The sequence below is a fragment of the Solenopsis invicta genome, chromosome 6, assembly GCF_016802725.1.
Source record: "Solenopsis invicta isolate M01_SB chromosome 6, UNIL_Sinv_3.0, whole genome shotgun sequence".
NCBI classification, from domain to species: domain Eukaryota; kingdom Metazoa; phylum Arthropoda; class Insecta; order Hymenoptera; family Formicidae; genus Solenopsis; species Solenopsis invicta.
The window spans coordinates 19,218,115-19,241,136 of record NC_052669.1 but is presented as its reverse complement, the minus strand read 5'-3'; the positions used below and the strand labels follow the sequence as shown (position 1 = coordinate 19,241,136).

General features: G+C 41.4%; 2 protein-coding genes across 11 annotated transcripts in view; one reads left to right on the top strand and one right to left on the bottom strand.

Annotated features, from left to right (window-relative positions):
* The window catches only part of LOC105204052 (serine/threonine-protein kinase S6KL), a 49,133-nt gene extending 47,420 nt beyond the window's left edge, over positions 1 to 1,713 (top strand). Inside the window, exons 8-9 of the mRNA XM_039450767.1 lie at positions 796 to 1,032; positions 1,388 to 1,713. Coding sequence (XP_039306701.1) covers positions 796 to 1,032; positions 1,388 to 1,519 — 369 coding nt within the window. The 3' untranslated portion in view covers positions 1,520 to 1,713. The remainder of the gene's footprint in view (positions 1 to 795; positions 1,033 to 1,387) is intronic.
* A 344-nt stretch (positions 1,714 to 2,057) lies between these two features.
* LOC105204049 (phosphatase and actin regulator 4) overlaps positions 2,058 to 23,022 on the bottom strand; it is a 234,219-nt gene continuing 213,254 nt past the window's right edge. For 9 of the 10 annotated variants that reach the window (XM_026134871.2, XM_026134872.2, XM_026134874.2 and 6 more), the window contains 10 exons: positions 21,510 to 21,710; positions 19,120 to 19,341; positions 18,113 to 18,362; positions 16,153 to 16,185; positions 13,884 to 14,029; positions 10,511 to 10,691; positions 9,655 to 9,710; positions 9,301 to 9,404; positions 8,900 to 9,072; positions 2,058 to 8,506 (listed from right to left, as the gene is read on the bottom strand). In XM_026134871.2, the coding sequence (XP_025990656.1) occupies positions 8,491 to 8,506; positions 8,900 to 9,072; positions 9,301 to 9,404; positions 9,655 to 9,710; positions 10,511 to 10,691; positions 13,884 to 14,029; positions 16,153 to 16,185; positions 18,113 to 18,362; positions 19,120 to 19,341; positions 21,510 to 21,710 (1,382 nt within the window). In that variant the 3' untranslated portion in view covers positions 2,058 to 8,490. The remainder of the gene's footprint in view (positions 8,507 to 8,899; positions 9,073 to 9,300; positions 9,405 to 9,654; positions 9,711 to 10,510; positions 10,692 to 13,883; positions 14,030 to 16,152; positions 16,186 to 18,112; positions 18,363 to 19,119; positions 19,342 to 21,509; positions 21,711 to 23,022) is intronic. The other variant, XM_026134879.2, reaches the window with a different exon arrangement.

The window sequence follows — 23,022 nt, the reverse complement described above, 5'->3', positions numbered from 1 at the left end:
GATAACGCCGTATGCACCGTTCGAAAGCCATTTCTCCGCGGCAACGCGAGCACGTGCGGTAATGTGTTTCGCCACCGCATCGCGTAACAGCCTCGATCCGCAACAAAGGGAACGTCCAGTGGGTCCCGTTTTGCACGTTTGACACGCGCGAACTCGGCGCGAGTCTCAACGCGCGTGTTGCAAAGTCCGCGCGAAGAAATCCGCACGGTTGCCGCGGGGACGCACATTCGCGAGGCGGCGTGTGAGGTCGTATGAGGTCGTACCATACGGTGGAGGGACATGAACGAGCGAATAGGTTGAGGGTCGTGAGTGGCCGTTGACCCTGCCTGTGTATGTACCTGTGTAGTATGCCGGTGCCGGCGAGCGTACGAGCGTACGCCTAGACAGGCCGGAATCCGCACATTGGTAATAGCTTCTCTAGTTTACCAGCCTACCTCTCGTAAAAGAAGATATTTATGGCCCTCCTCGCCTTTGCGTCCTTCCGCAAACTCTTTGGTCCCGAGCGTGGGTGCGCAAGGTGCACGGTCGTTAATTCATGACTAAATTTAGCCTCGAGCTTCGAGGCAGAATTCCGAGTACTGCGATATCGATTTTTCTTTCGGACAATTTAACCATTTGAATTATTGTTACGAATGATTGAACGAAAATCAAACTTACCTAATTAATTTGCTTTAGCAATTAAAACAGTCTACACAATGTCATGGAGTAATAAAATCATTGACAGGGCTGGAATTATTATTTTCCGAAGAGTTAAAATTGAGAGAACTGATGGTAGGTGTCACAATTTTGTTGCAGTATCCATCTATCCTGTCGTCGGAGTTTCTGCCTGCCGATAGGATTGCCCAGGACGATCTGAATTGCGCGAATGTACCAGGAATCTTACCGGCGAACGCGGATATTTCACCAGCAGCGAGGGACCTTTTGAAACGCCTCTTACAGCCGGAGCCTCGTCTAAGACTTCGGTCTCTTCTCAGTCTTCAAAGAATCGCTTTTTACATGGGCTACGATATCCAAAGTTACATGCTGAAAAAGGTAAGTATGTAATACCGTCCAAATAACAATTTTCTTTTTCCTTTTCAGTCATTGTGATAAAAATATATTTGAATACTATGGAAAAATTAGATGATTTATAATACACATAACGTTTTCAGCATTTATGTAAGAAAGTATTTTTGCTTTCTTGATAAAAAAATAAAAAGACTAACATTTTTTATGGGATATGAAAAATATATAAATTATTCGTAAAAAAGTTTAGAAATTGTGTATTTTATTTTGATAGCGAGCTAAGAACTAAATCAAGAATGACGAGACCTTTTATTAAATTATAAGAGACAATAATTTAAGATTAAATAATAAGGATTATTTGTCATTTTTTTGTCAAATACAGGAATCGCCATTCCGGATTTTAGGGGTGAAAAATCGACAAGAGACACAGCAAAAAAAAATAGGTTTCGATGAAACATTTTCAAACTTTGAATCTTTCCCTGGTGATAATACTACGCGAACGAGTCATGAATGATCTCATGTATATAATATGTACTATTTACTAATTGTATATAAACGCACAGGCTTTAAGATGAAGAATGCGCAAACAGAATTATTTTTTACACGAACAAATAATTTTTTACATATATAATTGAATATTTAAAATGACCTGTTCGAACTTTATAATTCACTTAATGAATCTCGAATAGAATTTTTTAAGGAAAGAAACTAAAATTCAATTTAGTACACTTTTCATCTATGACGAAACTAAAAAAATATAATATATTCAATAAAAAAATTTTTAATTTTTATTGAATTTTCTTTGAACCCGAAGATTTTTAAGTCCATCCATTTTCCCGAATGAATCCTCGTTATTAAATTAAATACTTGCCTAATTTAGATGAGAATATTGTTGCTAAATCGAATAATAATTCAGCAACCAATAATTTAGTTTGTCATATATATGTGCGCTGTTGCGTAAGTATGCGTATAAACACGGTCTACAGCTCATCTCGGAGAACGTTCGCTCAAGTATCTAAAAAAGGAACCGTCAAATAAGTCTCTGCCAACCGTTTTTTCTCAGTTTACAAAAGTTTTAATTTTTTTAAGAATAGTTAACAGTATTTTTTGTTTGTTACAGTATCTCGTCGATAATACAATAAATTGCGATAATCGTAGTGCGTACAAACTAACAACGAAACAAAAATGGATCAGGATCGGAAACGCAGCGTCTTTCGAAATGAATGAAAGAACAATGTGCTGTCTTGCTCTTTTACATGCATTATATATATATATACAAATATATATTTATATAAATTTATATATATATAAATTCATGAAATTCTCAATTTTTTTTCTTCAATCTTGCCCTCTAGCTCTCGATGCGTCTTGATTCTTTCATTGGATCAGGGGCGCAGCTTCTCTCTCGAGAGTGCAATTAATCCAAATTTACCGTGTGTAATAATCAATATATATATATACATCATTATTCTTACATATAGAGGATCTTTCGGTTTCGATATATAATACAATTTTTCCAAATTACGTCCCGTGCAACGCGTCAGCAGTCGATCACTGGCCGAATGTTCCGGACCGAACGACGCTAATAAATCGGCAGGCAAACCGAGTGGAAAGAAAGAGCACGCTCTCGCGCGTGCGGAAACGCGTGTAGAGTGTTGCTTCTTAAAAACAATGCGAACGCAAGTTAAATGATATACGGCGACGACGCGAGGCGCGAATAGTTACATCGCTAGTCGTCGCTAGCACAAAATAATTATTCAAGCGCATTGCTTTTAAAAACAAAAGAAAGGAAAAGGGAAACGTCTGTCCTAAGCTAACATCTCGATCCCCCTTATCCTATCGATAATCCTCGCATCCGGGCGAAACGCGCGATAATAAAAAAGATGCAGAGATCAATCGATTCACCATCCTTCGCGGAGGCGGAGGTCGCACACCTTGTCCGTCGCACGTTCCGGAAACGATGATTATACCGTATATACGTTCGTACGATCGCGATAAAAGAAGCCGGGATAAAATCTGCCAGGATCTCGCACGCGCGGCAAAAATGCAAAATTTCGCTCCGGGTGATCGCGCCAGCGGAACTCCCGAACGCTGCTCCTCATCAACGATCGTTCCTCGTAAAAGCGCGAGTTTTTTTTCCAATCGCGAAACGGAACGAGATACGAATTAACTGCAACTGCCTTCACCTTCGCGCGGTGTAGAGTCATTTTGGTAAAAATCTCTAGGCTTGGCCCTTTGCGCCGGATACTCGGGGACCGATCGGTTTGTCCTCCGCTCGCGCGGACGTTCCGCATACTTCCCGGCGACATCGGCGCGTTTCCCCTTTGGCAGATCCGAGTCCGCGAGCGGAGGATTCGTGTACGCGACGAGTGTCCCGCGTGACAGTGCCCTAAGCCCTATTTTCGCGGTCGCGAAACCGGAGGCTCCTCAGCGTCGCGGGAAAGGGTTGGAGAGCTGGAGAGCCACCGGTTCGCACCGCCTACACACTCTCTCCCTCACGTGCTCACTCTTAAATTACCATGATTTCTTATTATTGTTACTGTCGTTACAATGCTTCATTATCGTAAGGTGCTATGATACAAGTGGACTTCGTCGGTCCGTTTTCACGGTGCAGTTGCGACAAATTCACTTCCGTCCGCCTTCCTTCCTCTTTCGTTTCTTCTTTTTACAGCAAGACTTCACTACGGCTACCGCACTACGGAACCTCCGCTATTCTGCAAACCGCGAAACGACGTCTTAGCTTCCATCTCTTACAAGAAATATCGTGAGAAGTTTGCATTTTCTTGGATGGGCTATTTCGTTTTTTCTTTTTCGCTCAAAAGAGAAGTGTCGAAGAAATTTTATAGTCGTCTGAAGAGGATAGAAAATTAATTTCGAATTCGTTTTGCAGAATAAACGGTATGTCGCTGATTCGCGGCGCAAAACACGAGAGAGAGGAACGGTTCGGACGCGCGTCGTCGAGCAGGATGTGAACGAGAGAGAGAGAGAGAGAGAGAGAGAGAGAGAGAGAGAAAATGCGCTAAACTTAGACGACAATATTATTACATTCAGATGGGATGATGATATATGACTTAACTACGGGGTCGATGATTCGCGATGCGACGCGCGTTCGTGCCGTTCCGCGCCGTCGATCGGCCGATCGTCTCGTTGTTCAATCGTTCGGCAATGCGATTGCAACGGAGACTCACGTTAATTTCATCCCCTTCGCCTCTCCGTCACGATACGCGGTCCCGAACTCGGCGCGTCCAGAGAAAATGTCCAACAATTTTTTTTTCAGTTTTGTACACAAAATACCAACTATCTGTGCTGGAAAATGCACATACTGCTTGTACCGCGTCATATATATCTATGTATATATATATATATTTATATTTATAATATTTATATATGTATATGGTGTATTGTTTTGCATTTAGAGCGCGCCGTTATCTAAAAATTAGTATTTATAAGTATTCACCGTTTACACATTGCATAATATCGTGTAGCGTGTAGCAGTGGGCTCTCTCCTATCACGGTGTTTTACAATATGCGAATATATGTATATATATATTTATATATCAATATGTACATACACAAAACCATTCATTTATTAGACATATGTTTCGCATGTCGTGCTTTTTATAATTTTTCTTGCCTTTGTTCCACGCTCAGAGAGTGGACGCTTCGAACAGATGTGGGGATGTGAAGCTACGCTCAAGAACGTCGTTCTACAGTAGATGCAAACCATCCCGTTTCAAAGTAGCTATTTACCGATTTGAATATGATGAAAGTGATCCATCGACAACGATGTTGAATTATTCAACTTTTTATTTTAACGCAAAAGCTGCATTTTACATCGGTTCTTCCTCAAATTTGATATATTTGGCGAAGAATTTATATGATGTAACACTACTCTTGCTACAGTTTCTCAGTTACAAAATCTGAAATATTTTTTCTCTGAAAACTTGATGGAAATCCATCACAATTATTATCGTTTTAACATTAAATTTTAAATTTTTGAGTTACATTTCTAAGCGAAATCTAAATTAAATCAAAATTGATTAAAGAATCAACTTTGTTATGTATTCATGCCTAATTCATCCCGAACGCTTAAGCTTCTTTGAGTTAAATGACTTTGCCGTTATATATTCCAACATGAAATAACTGCTGTTTTTTTTTTTTTATTTAACTCCTAGTGTGCGTATGAGACTCTTTATTATGTTTTCTTATGAAAATGTATGCAGGATGACACATCAAGATACGTTTTCGAACGTAGCTCGGAGAAAAAAAAAATTGCCGCAGAGACGCTCCATTCAAATTTCGACCACTCTCTTCCTAAAATATTTATTCGTAATCATACACATACTTTCTTCTGCTCTCTCATTTTTCTCTCCATGCACATTATTCGCACACATACATACGGGCATGCACTCGTACCGACCCAGGCAATCCGGAAATGGATATATTTGTCGACTACATGGTAGCCACAGCGCTCGACCAATGGAACGAGAGAGACACTTTAATCTCCCTGCTTATTATTTTATGACGTTCCTTATGACGTGCTTCTTCGTGGTATTTTCCCGAAGGTAGAGGCGTCTCGTCCTTTATACCTTCGACGACCTCGAAGTTGACGAATTAATATCGAACAGCTGAGTTCACCGACGGGTTAAGAGAAAGATCGACACATTACACACCGATCCTCTCACCCCATTGGACGATCGTTAAAAACTAGGATTTCTAAACGAGGAGAGGAAAGTAGACTGTCGACCGCGACTTCGCTTTTACTCACCGCTGCTGTAGATTTGCCTATATCATGCAAGATCGTAGCTCGTAATCTCTTTTTTACTTTTGGTTTCATTCGTCGGTTGTCCAAAACAAGAAGGTACGACGAACCTCCGTCGCGTCAACGGCGACGTGAGCGGGAGGGTCGGTTTCGCATAACTGGGGTAGGATAAGCAAGGGGAGGGGATGCAAGAAGCTTCCAGAGATAAGCGTGCAAGACACATCGCACATCGAGGCACGTGTCTTCTCGTCTTTTACTTATTTTTTTTCCCTCCTTCGTTGGACTTCGTTCTTTCGATCAGCTAAGAATCTAAATACAAATTTGCGCGCAACATGGCGATTTTGTAACTACTTTTTTCCTCGTTCTACTCTCTGTCGAGAACAACGGACTTGAACGAGTTTCAATACTAAAAACCGATCGTCACCAGACGTCAGTCTAGTTAGCGCTAATTCTGCCTAATTCAATTTTTTCTTCTTCGCGTCAATATTATAGACAGGACTATAACTTAGAACTACAATCCATCTGTTGACTCATCAGATTGCTTTTACATGAGCAGAGTATTTATCGTTGATGCTCCAATGCGGTTGATGCGAACATAAATTAATCCGATAATAAATGGCCGCAATTTCCAGTTTTAACGTTAAGTTCTTTTATTACCAGGCCATTGAAGTAAACGTATTCTTCAAAATATGTAAACGTACATATTTTGTTATAAATGCGTTTAACCATTTTTTTTTACGAGACCTTATCGTGAATTTATTCGCAATCAACGAATACGGAACAGCAAACGATCTCTGCTTTTAATGAATTTAACATTGCCGCGATTAAAGTGCGCACACGATCGAAATTAACGAGGACCATAGAGCGTCCCTATAGCGATATTATCGATATAACAATGATGATAATAATAGTCACTAATGTACACGCTATCTACTCCTGTACAAAGTTTAATTGCACAATGCATTTCTGATTTCTCACGAACGGAGTACGTCCAATTTCATTTTTTATTTATTTATTTTTTTTAGATAATCGTAAGCGCTTGCTCCTCAAGGCAGCTCCACGAGAGAGTGATACCTGGCAGTAAAGGAAAACCGTTTCTTTTTTTTGTCAATCGAGCAGTCGACCGATTGTCGTAGACACTGAATGCCTGTTTTCATTCCTCGCGCGGTGTATACGAAGAGCTATAACGAACTATGCACGCAATAGTGTTAGTGAAAGTCTCAAGCAATGAATACTCTCTGCGCGGACTACGCGCGAAAATCGTGAGAACATGGAATTATCGTAAATCACATTTTCGGACGTCAGCCGAATATAATCTTAATCATTAAAAACGAGGGATTATATCGAAAAATGATTTTGCGAAAATTCTGCTGCTGTTCATTCGTCAACGTATAAAAATATTAATACTAAAACATTTTTATTTTTATTTTTTTTTTCAGTTAAAAACTAAACTGAACTCACTTTACGAGATATATCGCTTGTAACGTGATGTACCTCTCATTTGATCCTCGAATATTCGTTACTGGGTTCGAGTATTCTTTTTTCTGTGATATCAACGCAACATATCACATATCTCTGTGTTACAATGAAATTTGAGAGACATTTACATATACAACGATGCCAGGTGACACTGATGAGCTAGCTTGATTGCAAAATGGTGTTTATACGTTTAAGGGTATGTTCACACGCGCGCTCGTAGTGTCCATAGAATTACGCCGAAGACTCACGCTTAATTTTAAACACGATTAACTTGCACACGATTAATCCAAACATTCTCACGCATCGTGTGCGTGTGACACGCGTTTTCATCATACGTAATTTTTTGTATTGCTAAAATTTAACAGACGTGTTTCTATTATTAAATTATAGTTAATAAATACTATACAACAAAGAAAAATAATTTTAAAAAATTTATAATAAAAATTGTCAATATATATATATATATATATATATATATATATATATATATACGAAAGGGACAGAATATTGTATAATTTAAAATGATTCTGATCTTATTCAGCGTAAACGTTCAGCGGACACACACGTGAGCGTTTCAATAAAAAAAGTCTTACTTACTATACAGCGTTTTGATTTTCACAACGGCAAGCTTTGAATCCGAAGATCGTAGTTTTAAGCTTCAATGACATCATTCAATGCAGAAGGAGAAACTCGCGCGTAACATATCTACTTGAGAATTTATCGCGCAAAGTTTTAAGAATATTTCCAAGATATCTTGAGAATACAAACGCCTTGACGCGTGTACTATAACGAGATCAATGTAGAAGATACAAACATGAAGAGTAGTTAGGAAGGTGTCGGAAAGAGCGCGAACTGCTCGGCCAAGCACGGGTGTGAACGACCCTTGTGAAAAGAAATCGGCGAGCGACCCGCCAAGTCCTCTTCGACGGGGCGGCGAGTCACCCTATCACAATCTTCGTCGACGTCATGGTGGCGTTTGTCGTTGACGTGTATAAATGACAATGACGGAAGAAGTGCCAGCGGATGATGTCTGGCGACAACGACGAACGACACGACGCAGCAACGTCAAAGAAATCACCGTCACCGATCGGACGCGAGTATCGCGCGTTCCGGCTTTAACTCCGGAAATAACGACAGCCGATTCTCTCTTCCTTCTTTCTTCACCCGGCCTCAACACGAAGCCACCACACTGCACCTTCACGTATACCCGCACCACACTGTAGCACCTCAACACATTGCAATTGTCATGGCCTATGGAACCTGCAATTGAAAATCAAGAGCGTTAGTTACAAAAGCATTGAACGTCGATATATATATATATATACAAAATAAATTAAATATAAGTATTATATATATTAGATTTAAAATTAATTAAATATACTAAAAAACAAAAAAGTATCAAAAGTTTTCCAATTATATATGCAATATTTATAGAAGCTTTCATTAACTCTTACGCGCTTTAATCTACGAAAGGGCTTGCTTTAATTAAATTTTATCAAGAAAACAATTTTAATTTCAGATTTAAGGTTTCATTATACGCGCTATAATTTGATTTTTATGACGCTGCATACATTTCGCGGGACACTTTAACGAAATGCTGATTTGGTGCGATTTTAAAGTGGTTCCGTTATAAATTCGTGAAGTGTCAAGTACCTGGTGAGGTGTCGGCTATCCTCGTGAACGGCCATCTCCGAACTCTTGAACTCGTTTAACTCCTTCCTAATGGCAGCCTTGTCCTTCGGAGTTAACCGCGTCCAAGGCTTGTCGGCTCTTCTATCGTAATCGTGAGCCTGCGTTACCTCGATATAGTCGTTGAACCTGATAATCTACGGAATGGGGGCAAAAGATAAGTGTATTGGTTTTCGTTTTTATAGCTTTATCGTAAATTGCGAAAGCCTTATCGGAAAAAAAACAACTCTTCGCAAAATGAAACATGATAAAATATCGCTCAAACCCAAACCCGTAAAGAGTGCAACTTTTGGTATAGTCAATCTTAAAAAAAAAAGAGCAACGAAAATCCACGAGATTTATGAAAGATTTTTTTTCCCTTTTACCTTTTTTTCCTTGAGTTCTTCAACAGTCGGTCGGAAACTCAGCTTTCGCAGAAGATAGCGTTTTTTCTCTTCCTTCTGCTTCTTCTCCTCGGCGGGACTTTGCTCTAAAAAGGAGCGAAGGCAAGTTGGAATTAAAATTTAATCCGCAACGCGATTTGATGAAACAGAAAATATATTCGACTATAGACTACATTGTTATTCTAAATTAAAATGTAGATAAGATTTTTACTTCAGAGAAAGAGAAACTTGGTTATTTTTTTCTTTTAAATTTAGCTTTAAAATAATGTCCCGATCTCGAAATCCTCGATTGTCGGTCATAACTAAATCAGACGGGAACTAATTGAGCAAACTCACTTTTCAAAATGTTTCTCTCCTCGAGTTCCTCTTGGGTCGGCCGCATGCTCAACCGCCTGAAATGAAAATGGCACAAGAATCAATGCAAGTTCATCGGCCGTTTTAATCTTCCTTCGTGAGAGAGAGAGAGAAAGAGAGAGAGAGAGAGAGAGAGAGAGAGATGTCCAAGGGAGAAAGCGAGGCATTCGCTTTGTGCAAACAATGTGTGATTCACCGCGATCGAGACCACTCGTCCTATTATTCGCGTGTAATCTTTTCGAGAGAGACAGCTGTTATTTTAAGCTCGTTTTCACATGAGTCGGATCAATCGTGACGGAGTCACGTCGATGGAAAAAGGGAGAGAGAAAAAGAAAAACAATTATTCCACACAAATTATACGAATATATACGCAGTTCTATTATTACTGAAAAATGATTTCAATAATGAATTCTTTGATGAGGGAAGAAAATACAAAGAGATTATCCGAAGCGCGACTATTAAATGCCTGCAAGAAGGCAAGTGGATAACGAAGCTTTATCAGTATACTCTCCTGATTTTACAGAATTTTCATTACATCGTGCACGAAGATATTTCACAGCAATTATATTTTCGCAATCAACTGACAGAGAGTATTCAACTGAAAATTTATACGATTTCTCCTAACTCGCCAGAGGATCCCTCAAGCTTCTTTGAAATGGATTATTAGTTAAACGTAATTTTACGTTGGACAAGGGGAATTCGTTACGAACGAGTGCCAATTTGCAGGCATCTCCAACGAAAATACAGACGAACGAGTATCCGAAGAGATTCCCTCATCGGATTTCCCTGATGCAATTAGATGGACAATATTTGATAGACGACCGAATGATTATCTCACCTGATAAGCTTGGCGCCAATGGCCTCTTTCGTCTCCTGCCTCTCATTGTCCGACTGCAGCTGAAGGATGTTCCTGTTGATGAGTTCCTGTCTGTCTGGCCTGAGGGCGAGCTTCAGCGAGAGCGATTCTTTGCGCGCGATCTTGGCTGCCAAACGACCTGTCGGGATAGAAGGTGTCGAGTCTACATTTAGCTCGTTATTTCGTTATTCATAGACAATGCTCTGCGGAATAAATTACGAAAATTTCATACAAGTTAATAAAGGGGGATAAACGTTAATTTCAAGTAATAATTCAACGTGTTACATTTATTGGATTTAAAGTAGCGTGTAAAGTCTAGAATGAATTTCGCACAGACGCACTGAAGTGCTCGTCCGATGTTAATTAATTTCGCGTCCAATCGCACGTCACGATCGCTGATTAATTACCCTCCAGGACGGACGAGCAGCTGAAGCTGCGATGCAACAGCAGCGGGGCGTGTTCGCTCGGCTCGATCGAGGCGCAGACGATCGACATCGTCGACGCGGTCCATATCGACAGCATCGTGTCATCGCTCTCGCTCTATCTCTCGTCTCCTGCGAATGCGATTTCGAAGGAGGAAAATGCCACGGAGCGCGTCCGAAAGGGACCGAAATCGTCGCCTCGACGGTATTAATTACCGTTCGCACAGTTCGCACTGGCCGTTCTGCGTCATGTATTTCAGGAATTATTACGTTCTCGATCACCTCCTCGCGAGAACGAGTTTACCGACGAGGCGAATTTACACGAATTAAGGAATCGACTTAATCTCGAGGGAGCAACTTTACGATCGCTTACGCGGTTAAAGTAAAAATTTCGGCGAGGGAAAATTGCGTCGCGATAAAGAAGCCGGACGGAAGAACGACTAGAAACTGAGCGACTCGCCAGCTATTTTCGGGGATTAATATAAACCACCTCCGAAGTGTCCGCTTACAGATACGTGCGACTTGGCGCGAGTATAATTAGTCCGGTCGCTCTAGACTGATTTCAAGTGTTGAGCAATCGCGCAGACGTAACGTAGTGAAAAAATCAACGTGCGATGCTCCCGTATAAGAGGCACATTTAATCCGCGAGTCGTTGCGATCTTGGTCCTGGATTCTTCGACTCTTCTTTTAACGCATGATGATTATATTAATAAATCTGCCCGTTACGAATAATTAATCATCGATGATTAATCTCCCAAAGCGGCGAGTCAAAGTACGAATAAAGAATCTTATAACAAGAGGAAAGTAAAATTCAGGTCTTTAGAACGTTTTAGCGACGTTCCGCTGTCTACACTGAAAGTACGATTTTGTTGAAATACAGATAGGAAAATAATTATGATGAATCATTTGAATCATTTGGTAACTTCACAAAATTTGGTAATAGTTACTAAATGTTTCTCAATGCAATGTATTGTAATTATTTTAATTAAAAAAAAAACTACGAATAAGGAATAACTAACGAATCAAAAGAATACAAAGCTAACGCTGTGAGGCCGGTTAATTTACAATCTAAATAATATTAATAATAAATTTTATGCACACGTTTCGATCTCGGGATTGGATTCTTCTCAGTGCGAATTACAATTTTCGGTTGGAAATGATATAAAAGTGGTCCAACGGCCCCTCTCCGTAATTAATTAAGCGTCCAGTATATAATCAATCAAAAAGGTAAAAAGAGTGCGTCCCATATAGTCTATATAAACGAATAAAAAATTTTAATTAATAAAATTTCAAAATTAAACCAGGTAACCAGGACCAAAGCGTGGCAACGAGTCGAAGAATATTCAAAAATCAAAAGAAGAAGGATATTCCTAGAATATCCTTCCCACCTCAATAAATTAATTATTTTAATGATCCAATATGTTTATTTTCATATATGTATTCATCAACAAAATCGTTCTTTTCATTTCTTTCAGTGCACTGAGAGAAGTATCAACCAAACGTTTAGTTAAACAGCGATCAAATAAACTTTGCAGTTGCTAGTAGCAAAATCTTAGTTACATTTAACAAACCATTTGTATATTCATAGTTGTATAAAAACAATTTGTTAGACTGCAGATTTTTTGGACAAAACAACTATATATTTTGTAATTATAACTATAAAATTCATTTAATTACTATTTAACTAAATGTTTCATCTATTTCATCAAATATTTCCCTCGGCGCGTAGCACGCTGCATTCAGTGTCATGAATTACAGATAAAAACGGAGTGCTAAATGCGAAAGCATGAATCTCAAGTTCTTCTTTCAGCGGGGTTTACATTGATTATATTTGACGCTGGCACATCGAAGTTTCCACCTTCTTTCGAATTGTCTCAACCCCCGCGAACGTTCAAAGCCCATCCAACGAAGTTTCCTCGCACTTTCTCTTTTTTTTTTCTTTATTTCCACGCTCCACAAACTTTTTCCGGCACTTGCGACTGACTCGGCTTTTTCTCCCCAGCTTTATCTCCGAGATTTAGAGTAGTGTCACCGCCGCGCGTGTCTCTTTCGCGGTAAAAGGGAGGAGAAACGTTATCGCGAATACACGGCGGCGGCGCGGGGCTATTTATGAATTCGTTCGGAAGTCCATTCAACCGAATCACGTCGGGAGAGTTTGAAAGCTCGTATCTCGATGGAAAATTGCATGAGCGGGGGCGTGAAATAAACATGGCCCTCGCGCTTTCGCGTAACTGCATTCGCGTGTGCGCATTTTTATCGCGATGTACATATATGTACACGGCGCGATTTAAGCCTCCGCTTGCGGCGGAATTTTGATGCGGATCTTTGAGGGCCGCACGCATAGGATATTTATTTTCGCGAAATACGACGCGATTGACTCTCTCACCGAGGGCACCATCGATCGCCACGCGGCTGCTGTTTGTCATCAAACGGAGTTACGGCTCCATCAAAATTCCGCGAAGTAACATAAAATTACTATCTCCCTAATTGATTGCCGAGAGGCAAACACGTGCGCCAAAAACATCGAGGAAAAATCGCGTTGCAAAATTCATTCTATTATTTACATTGATTATCGAGATATAAACTGTACCAAAATATTGCTCGCTTCTCATGTTCTCTGTTTGGTACACATTTCGTACAATTTGCATAAACCAATTGGTTATGATAATTAATATTTATTCTTAATGATTGAACAACAGTTGAGCAAGCGGTACAACATTTTGATAAAATTTTCATAATTAATAAATTTCTATGGGCGTGGTTAACAGGGTCTGCTTTCCGATCGATGTGTGATCGGATGATGGAATAAACGAAACGTGACAATAACGGCTCTTGAAACGTCAGTGGAACGTTTTTTTTACGGGACTGTTGTCAATTTCATCGGACAATTCGCGAGTTAAAAACTGAATGAAATCAATAGCGGAGCGACTCACTCTTCTCGTCGTCGTAATCCTCCCTGTAAAGGACTTGTCCGTCGCCAGAGTCGCCGTCCGCGTCCTCTCGGATGACGTAAGGCCTCGCGTTCTCCTTGTTCTCCAACGTGCAGGGCAGAGCGAGGCCGAATCTGACCGGTCGACTGCTGAAAGAACGAGGCACGGGACGTGCGAGATCGTTAGTGCGGGTTACCACGGCGATACGCAATCGCTGGTTGATGCTACGTGAACCAATGTTCTACTCTACGGTGCTACCAAGAGAACGAGATGCGAATGGGCGCATATATGCCGAGGGGCGCGGGTGGGAACGGGTTGAACGGAGGGCGGATGCACAGTGGGCGAGAGGGATGTGACACGTCGAGAGCAACGGGGGCACGCCACGTGAAACGACAGACTCTCTCGCGCGCGTTTATATTTCGCCCGTGTCCACCCAAGTCCGGCTGTTACCGTTCGACACGTTGAATGCCACATATGAGCGAACTTTATTATTCGCGCTACACGTCTGAAGTCGGCGACACGTTCGCGCGACGGGGAAAATTTATAGGGCGAAAATCTGGGACCACGCGCGCGGCGAAACGTGGGAAAAATACCCCGAACGCGCTGATCGCAATAATTACGAAGATTAACGCGATCGGGACGCCCCATTCAACGTGTCGCCCAAACTCGCCGTTCTTGGATCGATCCGTACTGAGCGCCGCTACCTTATTGCTGAAGCGCATCGAGAATTTTTGGATTTTAAACTTTGGAAGTTATATATCGCAGCAAATTTTCTTCCGCGAGTAAAAGAAGATGGTAAGAGATGGTAAAACGTTCCACGAATATATTTAGCGTGAACGCTTCTGTGTAACGTTGTGTTCCCGACAAGTTTTTCTTTTTTCCTCTCCTTGTGGCAGTTTATCGCAAGACCTCCCTCTCATAATATTAGCATTTAATATCACAGTGCTCAACTTCCAAAATTTGTCGGGACTTTTAATCTGCTCTTTGCGTTGCGCTTCACGTTCCTAAGGGTTATTGGTGTTTGCGAAATTATCGAAAATTGCGTGAAACTTCAAATGCGAGACACATATCACAGCCTGTGCTAATTATATTCTTACTTTGGCACTAAAAATTTTTAACTTTATATCCTTTTTCTCAAGCGAAGAGAGTGCGTGACGTCAGAAGCGAGGTGCCTCGGGCTAAATATTTTCAAAGCGTTTTCAAAGTTAAAAAGCCGGCGCGCTTGAAGCATCAAAGCTGCAATAATGTAATACGAACAAAAGCTCCGGCAGTACTGTCGTTTCTTCTTGTAACGTGCTTAAGATTCGCATATAGCAATGTGAAATGTACATTTTAACTCAATATTAGTGAGAGACATTAATCTTTTACCAAGTAACTGCCGCGCGTTCTTGGAACATCGACAAATACAATTTGTAACAATTAAAAATACTGGATAATCTTCCTCTTCGTAAGTTTTCCTCTGTTCTCTACAGAAACTGCGGTACAGCAGAGAAGAAGTTACAGACAAGGACGTAATATTCATAATACTCATTATAATAATCATAATTAATTCATTATAATAATCATAATTAACGTAAGACTTTACATAGAATGTACATGATATTTAAAGGTCAGATACACAGAAATAATTATAAAACGGGCTACATGCTTTTTTTTCATATAATAAAGGTTGAAAGAGCCACACGAAATACAATCGAATAATAATTGGATAATTTTAATTCCGAAGGCGGAATTAATGCATCGGGGGGAAAAAAATCGAGGGGAGGAGAATCGTACGTTTACAGAAACGGAACAGTTATAACAGGCACTTCCTCGTAATTGTCTGACTTACACGAGTTGCGCTAGTTGGTTTTACAAGCGGACATCGGGTCGACGACCGATGACGGATCGCGACTCGCGAGATCAATCGATCATGCGAAAAGAAAAGGACTCCGCGTCCGTTTCTCGCGCGATATTCGACTCACGTGGTGTGTCGTGCGTGATCGAATGGTGCGGCGTGATAAGCGTAAGACGAGAGATTTTTCATGGGTTTCCCTGAGGTTTTCTCATGCTTAATACAACGTCGAGCGTTGCCATGCTCACGGCGCTCGCGTGACTCGCGAATCGGAGCCATCGAGAGAAAGAGAGACTGTGGGAGGAGAGACTAGAACATTTTGGTTCTCTCGCGATCAACAGCGCCGTAAGACGAAGACGTAAATACATAATTCGTATATGTACATATATATATACCATCGGTTTGCACACATGCTTAGTTAGACCAATGCCCAATTACCATATTCTCATCCTAGGCCTCAACGGTGGCCTTCTGGTTAAGCATAAGAAAAATACGATGCTTTACTAGTGACTGACATGTTAATGACGGGTGCACGAAGTACATTCCATGAGTACTCGCCTGAGAGCGTACGTTTCCCTTCAATAATCCCGTCTCGCATTTCGGGTTTCATCGTAATACTGCGAGAAATACGCTGAACACGTTCTCTGCCCAGCAATTTTTACGCGGCTTATCGCCATAGATAAACTTTCATTGTCATAAATAATTTATAATGATAAATTATTATGTGATATAATTAAAGGGTCTCCCAGAAAAACCAAACGAGTTCAAAAAGTTGAATTTTCAGGAAACAAAAAACTTTTCATTTTTAAATCGTTTATTGTATAAATCTGATCATTTCTTTCCGGACATTATAGGTATAAGAACAAACTTGTATGCTTTAATTAATATTATAAAGAGCCATTTAAAAAAAAGATAATCTGGAATTGTTTGGTTCTTGCCGGAAATTCCATTTATTTACTACCTATTTATGTTTTCCATTTTTTTTTATTTGATTCTTGTCGGAATAAAACTGTTCACAATGTAACGCTACTGATAGAGAGAATGCTTTGGCATTCTTATAAATAATACAAATTACATTTTTTACTTTACATCTAATATTTGTGCTATTCAAAATTCTATATGAAATAGTATTTATTTTTTTACAAACGTTTCAAAAATGTCAATATCGCCAGTTATCAGTGATAATCGGAACATTACTGAGCAGTTACGCGTCTGTCACAGATGTTTACTACGAGACTCAACACACTTTAGCAGCCTAATACATCTTAGTATCGTTAAAGCCACCTTAATGCCAAATTATATTTCAGATGAGGCTTGCCATTGAATAAATTTGGATTGATGTCGTTCAAGAAATGCGCTCGCCCGGGCAGCCGGTATACGAGCTGCCAAGGAAACTACGAGCAGCGAGACGGGAAATTAAAGGACTACGTTCGGAAAAAAAATTAGGGCTCTTCGACGTCTGCTTCTTACTCTTTTCATTAGGGCCGAGCGTAATAACACCACGACGAAGCAGGGCACTCGAAGCCCTGCTTGTAGATCCGATGCTTTCCGAGGCTTTCGGTATCAAACAACGAGAGACCCGCGAGAAAGCGGGCTTTAGAGAACGGAGCGATTTTTAATTAAAGAAAAGTCGACGTAGGAAGCGGATTATCCCGGCGCGTTCGCGCCGGGTGACTGTCGAAGAGCGCTCGATTCTTAGGGCGAGTTTCGAGTTTCGGTGCGAAGCGTTCGAGAGGAATCTACAAATACCTGTGCTTCGCGTTCGTTCCTTATTTTTGTTATCTCCTAAACGCGACCGTCGCAAAATGTTGGTTCAAAGCGAAACGATCTACAAGCTTCTTCTACGATTCCAATGATTGTGTGATGTGTAACGAAAGAGGCAATGCATTTTCTCATCAGAAATTTTGATGATGAATTAAGCTCAATTATAATATTTATTAATTATTTAAGTATGAAATATCTAAAATGGAACTCCAAATTATGGGCTTTGTTCAGTCTTGCATTTTAAATTTCCCACAAATTATTATATATGTATTCTAGCAATTTCTCTCGAAAGACAAGTCAAAAGTATCTTTGCCAAGATAATCATGAAACATATATAAGCATGCATCAATTGGAGATCACGATATTCAGTCACGAAGAATCAACTTAAGAAAAAAAAAAGAGACAGAGATTCTAGTAAAAATAAAAATATGTAATCGCGTTACATTTTTTTTATCATTAAACAGGAATTATACGAATTGTACTTCTGCGTGACTCCCCGAACGCTTTGAACCAACGTGCAACGATAGTGACTTTGACAGCCCGAGTCTCCTATTTTTCCCCTCCCGGACGCTTCCGCAGCGATGGATATACTTGAGCATGTGTAAAACGAGCTCTGCGAGTCGCAGGCACTAACTTGAACGAGGCGTGGAGCTCCTGGCGAAGCGTCAGCGGCCTGTTCTCCTGCGTCGGCGTGTTCTGCGGCGTGCCGGGTCCGCTTCCGGAGCCCCGTTTCTTCAGGACGCTCTTCAGCGGTACGGCGTGGAACTTGGGTTCCTTCGCCGGTATCTCCTCGACACGGGACGTGTCGATCGCTGGATCAGGCTGCGACACCCTGAAGACGTACATATTGTCGTCCTCTTCTTCCACGTCGACGTCCTCCTCATCTGTCGGGACAGCAAGAAGACTCACGTAACTAAGAGACTTCGAGTCAACGAAACGCAATTATCCCTCGAAATCAAATAGCTTCAAAACTTTTGCACGTGAAAAGATCGGACGGTTACTTTGTCGTTTGTCGAAACTCGGAAAGTTCAAGCAAAAACATTGAAAACAAATTCAACGATTTGTGCATAATAAATAAATGTATTACATAAACATGCAGACGTGCTGATTGCTTTTTCGGATTCATATAATTACGCGCTATGTCGGAGATAATTTATTGATATTCAATGATACAATTGTAACGATCGATGGTCAATAACTAGGCACGCATCACGGAGGCAAGTATAATAGGAAATTGCGGTCATCAATTAGCGCAGACCGATAATTAACAACGAAATGAAATTCCTAGTAATGAGATAAACAGTATTAAACAATTCTATAATAACGTACATCGTTACCATTGACCGTAATTTTATAACTTTGTATCGCGCTATTGAAAATCAGAATAACAGAAACACAATGAGAAAGAGAGAGAGAGAGAGAGAGAGAGAGAGAGAGAGAGAGACGCCGGCAACGCGTCACTGCTTATACGGAACGCCGATTTATCGGTCATTTTAGAACCGTGCCAACGGAGGAGAGAGATAGTCTAATAAGCGACGAAGAGATTCTGTCATGTGACAAATTGCTCCAATTAATTGCTCCAATTAATTGCTCCAGTACTCTTCTCTTCCGCGGCATTAATGTTTCGTTACGGACACTTACCCTCGTCCTCGCAGTCCGAGAGCGGGATTTGCCGCTGTCTCGCCAGCAAAGTGGGACTCGGGGAGCTGAACATCGGCGGGGGTGGTATGGGGCCGATCTCGCTCAACGGTATCGGCGGTTCTGGGAGCTCCGACAGCATCAAGGTATTCTGAGGTGGTAACGGGTAACACCTCTCGATTACCTGCTGGTTGTCGGCGCTCTGATCCAGCACCCCCTTGTCCACTGGAAACAGAAAGAAAAATGCGGCTTGCAATATCACATCGAGATTAATCATACGTGCATCAAATCGTGCATCTAGATTCGTGCAACTATTCTACGAACTCATTTTGTTTCTTTGCGTTTGGGTTTAATCGTTTGTACTTTTCTCCCTTCAACGTCGATATTTCTGAATTTGTGAACGCAAAATTGTAACGCCTTTGTATTACTAAGCGTTAAAGTAAAGAAGGAAAAAAACGCAATATATGCTGGATTATTTACAAGTTGCTTAAAAAACTTTGGTCGCACCAAATGCGATCGAAAGGATGCACGTGCCCAGCCCGATATTGCATCGAAGCCAGTTGTTGCGAGAAACGTGATTCATCACGGTCGCGGGAGCTACAATATCTTGGCAAACGAATGCCACGAGCTTCACGCTCGTTGCAGCTGCCAGGTGAGACTTGCGAAACGTCCGTTTCGCGGACTTCGTCGAATTTGTTTATTATTAAATCCCGTTACCGCGCGGAACGCCGCGCCGGGCGGAATTTTTAATTTAGCGCTGCCCTTTCATGGCCCGTGGAGTCTGCGCCGCGTCGTTTTTTTTTTATTTTCGAGAAAATTTCCCTTCATAAAGAGATCGGCGTATTTTTCGTGAGTAACCACCCGCTGCTACACTCACGGCCAGTATCGGCTGGAATGTTAAACAAGTCGGTGGACGCGCGCTCTCGCGTTGCCGGCCATTTGATAATGTCGCGCACCTAAATTCTGACACAAAAGGACCAAGTTCCAGGCGGTTACCAGCCGAGATACTTTGACTACCACGCATTCCCCGGGGATCGTCCGCCCGCGTTTGTCACCGACACATATTTGATTTCAGCCCGGTCGAAAATTTATCGCGAAAATTTTAGGACCCCGTTGTTACGCGCGACTTTTGCAATGTGCGTGCAAGCGCGATTAATCTCAAACTTATTCGAATAAATGTGCTTTCTGGTCGCGCGCACGCTGTTATCAGCTTTTATACATGATGCTGATAACAGCACTTTCGATCTCTCGCCGACGTTTTCCTCGGGATTTTGTTTCTCTGGGAAGAAATGTTCTTTTCTTTTCTTTTGAAAAAAAATGTTACAACGACGAAACATAACGGAAACAAACAAAATTGGTGTTCACTTCGATATCAGTGAAAATATTATGTCAAGTTTAACTTGATGTTGTATTTTAAAGCGTATAAACATTTAGGAGTTTAGTTCAACAGCCCGAGTTTACCGACGAAAATTTCAATATGTAGACAGCGATCGTGTACGGTATCGACGAAATGTTTCCGAAAGATCGGAAAATTTTGTGATTGTACTTGCTACTGTAACCAATCCGAGAGTGTTGTAATAATTTTATAATAAAATAAACATAGCTTTCGTATGTATATTTAAACTCGTTTGTTCCGTTTTGTTCTCCAGTTAAAAAAAAAAAAAAAAAAAGAAAAAGGAAAGAAAAGAAAAAAAAATTAAAAATATGCAAATAAAATCGAGCGTCGTCAAAGCGACAGCTCAATTTAATAAAAAAACTTCTCCTGTGTCTGTGTTCAATCGAGAATAATTGTATTTATGTAGCGGGAATTTGCGGGAGCCCATCGCTCCACGAGACGGTGGATAAAAGGATGCTATTATGGCTTATAAACTGATAACTCTCAGGGAAACTCTTATTCGAAAGTTTCTATAAGCCGCATAACGATAGCCGCATAACGAATATAAACCCAAGTTTATACCGGCCGGTGCACTTGCGGATCTTTTGTATCCAACAGCCAAGAAAAAACGCAAGAGAGACTTTTCAAATAAAACCACAGACCTGTAGAGTCGGAATACAAATGTGCGAAGAAAAAATACAAAACACACAAACGCCGACTTACTTATAAAGTCGACTGTTCCTCGACTATATGATTATCATATGTTAAACATAATATTCGTATTTTTTTGTACATGTCCCATCTTATATTTGAATTTCTCCTATGATATTAGGAGACTGTTCGGAGGCTGATGTATAATTTTTAGGAAAGCCTTTCGCTCCCTCTCTGTATATTCACTGAACCAACGTTGCACCCTTCGACGCGCGCCTCGATTTCGCCGAACTTTTCTCTGAGCGACTACACGCGACAACGCGAGAATAGCGAACGCATGCTCGCCGGCTCGCGAGGGTGTACTCACTGTCGAACAAGATCAGCCTCCTGGCTACCACCCTGGCGTCGAGGGTGTTCGGCCTGTTCGGCTTTTGCTGGTTCCCGGCATCCGGGGCCGGACCCGGGACCGGCATCGCCGTGCCCAAATTGGCGGCCCGCGGCTCGCTGCCGCCGCCGCTCGGCGATACCGCGCCATTCGCATTCTGTTCAGTCTTTTCCTTCTTCGGCTCTGTAACAGAAAAAAAAGTTCGACACCGGTCAGAACCGTGGCGGGATCTATATGCGTCGTCGCAGATCGGATCGGAAGGCTGACGGAGGCTGACGCGGCTCGTCGATTTCTCTCGCCCTCGCGAATTTTCGGAACGAAGTCGGACGACGCGCTCGCTCAGAGAAAAGTCCCATCGAATTGTCCGCAAAATAAAATTACATTCTCTGTCACTCTCGTCCGATCACTACCGCGAAACGATGCGGTTACTTTGACGGCTGTTTTCGATCAATGTACTCGTCAAGATAACGTAATTGGCTTACTCGCCGCACCGCGGTTGCGTAGATGGGACCAACGTAATCCGTGAAGTCACTTCTTCATCGAGGGCGACGTTGCGGATGTATTTATAACCCCTTGCCAAAGCGACTACGCTCGTTTACGTAACGTTGGGTAATATTCAAGCAATGTTATCGCGTGCCTGAACCATATTATAAAAATGTATTAGAGATCTAACAAAAGCCAGTCGAATTACGTCGCATTGCACGCTTTGCATTAAATACCTTTTCAATTGCAAGCCTTTTGCTCTCGACAATGAGTTTATAAATTTGCTGTTAACAGTCAACATTATTTGTTCATTAACGGCAGTATGCATTTGTACGGCAGCGACCACGGCAAAGGAAAAACCAGGTCACGGCAAAACCTGCCAGTCGGGTACAGGCAGTACCTTCAAATTACGTTTGTCTTCGCCCCGGCTAACGGACACACCTCGCCGACTGGTTGTCGACGAAAAATCTGTCGTCCGGCGTTGCGAAAGTTCGACATACGCGCCGTGATGGCATCGTGACGTTCGCCACAAAAAGGATACGTCGATTTCCAGGACGGAGATACAAAGTGGAACAAAAAAAGCTCCTCTCTCTCTCTCTCCCTGTCGCGCGCGCACGCGTGCGTTTTATTGACTGCTGACTGTCGGTTTTAGAAATCCGTTGTGGATTTCGAGAAGTTGACACATTCCCGATTCGACGACGATTAAATGCAGCGCCGAGGTCTTTAAAATTTCCCTTTGTACCGCTGTTACGTGCATATCGATAAATCAATTGGCCATCGAACGATTGGCCGGATCGGATTTTAGGAGGAGATGCAGTCAAAGTATTTTCTACCGTGCACTTTCCTCGTGGCTAAATCTATGCAGACCTACCGCATCTCCCACGTGAAATAATTTAAAGGAATGTTGGTTGAAATGCAAACACGTGTCGTCCGATTAATCTTTTTGCGTAAATGTTCATTAATTATCGGAAAACTCGGAAGATTTATTAATTTCGAAGGGACGTGCACGTTC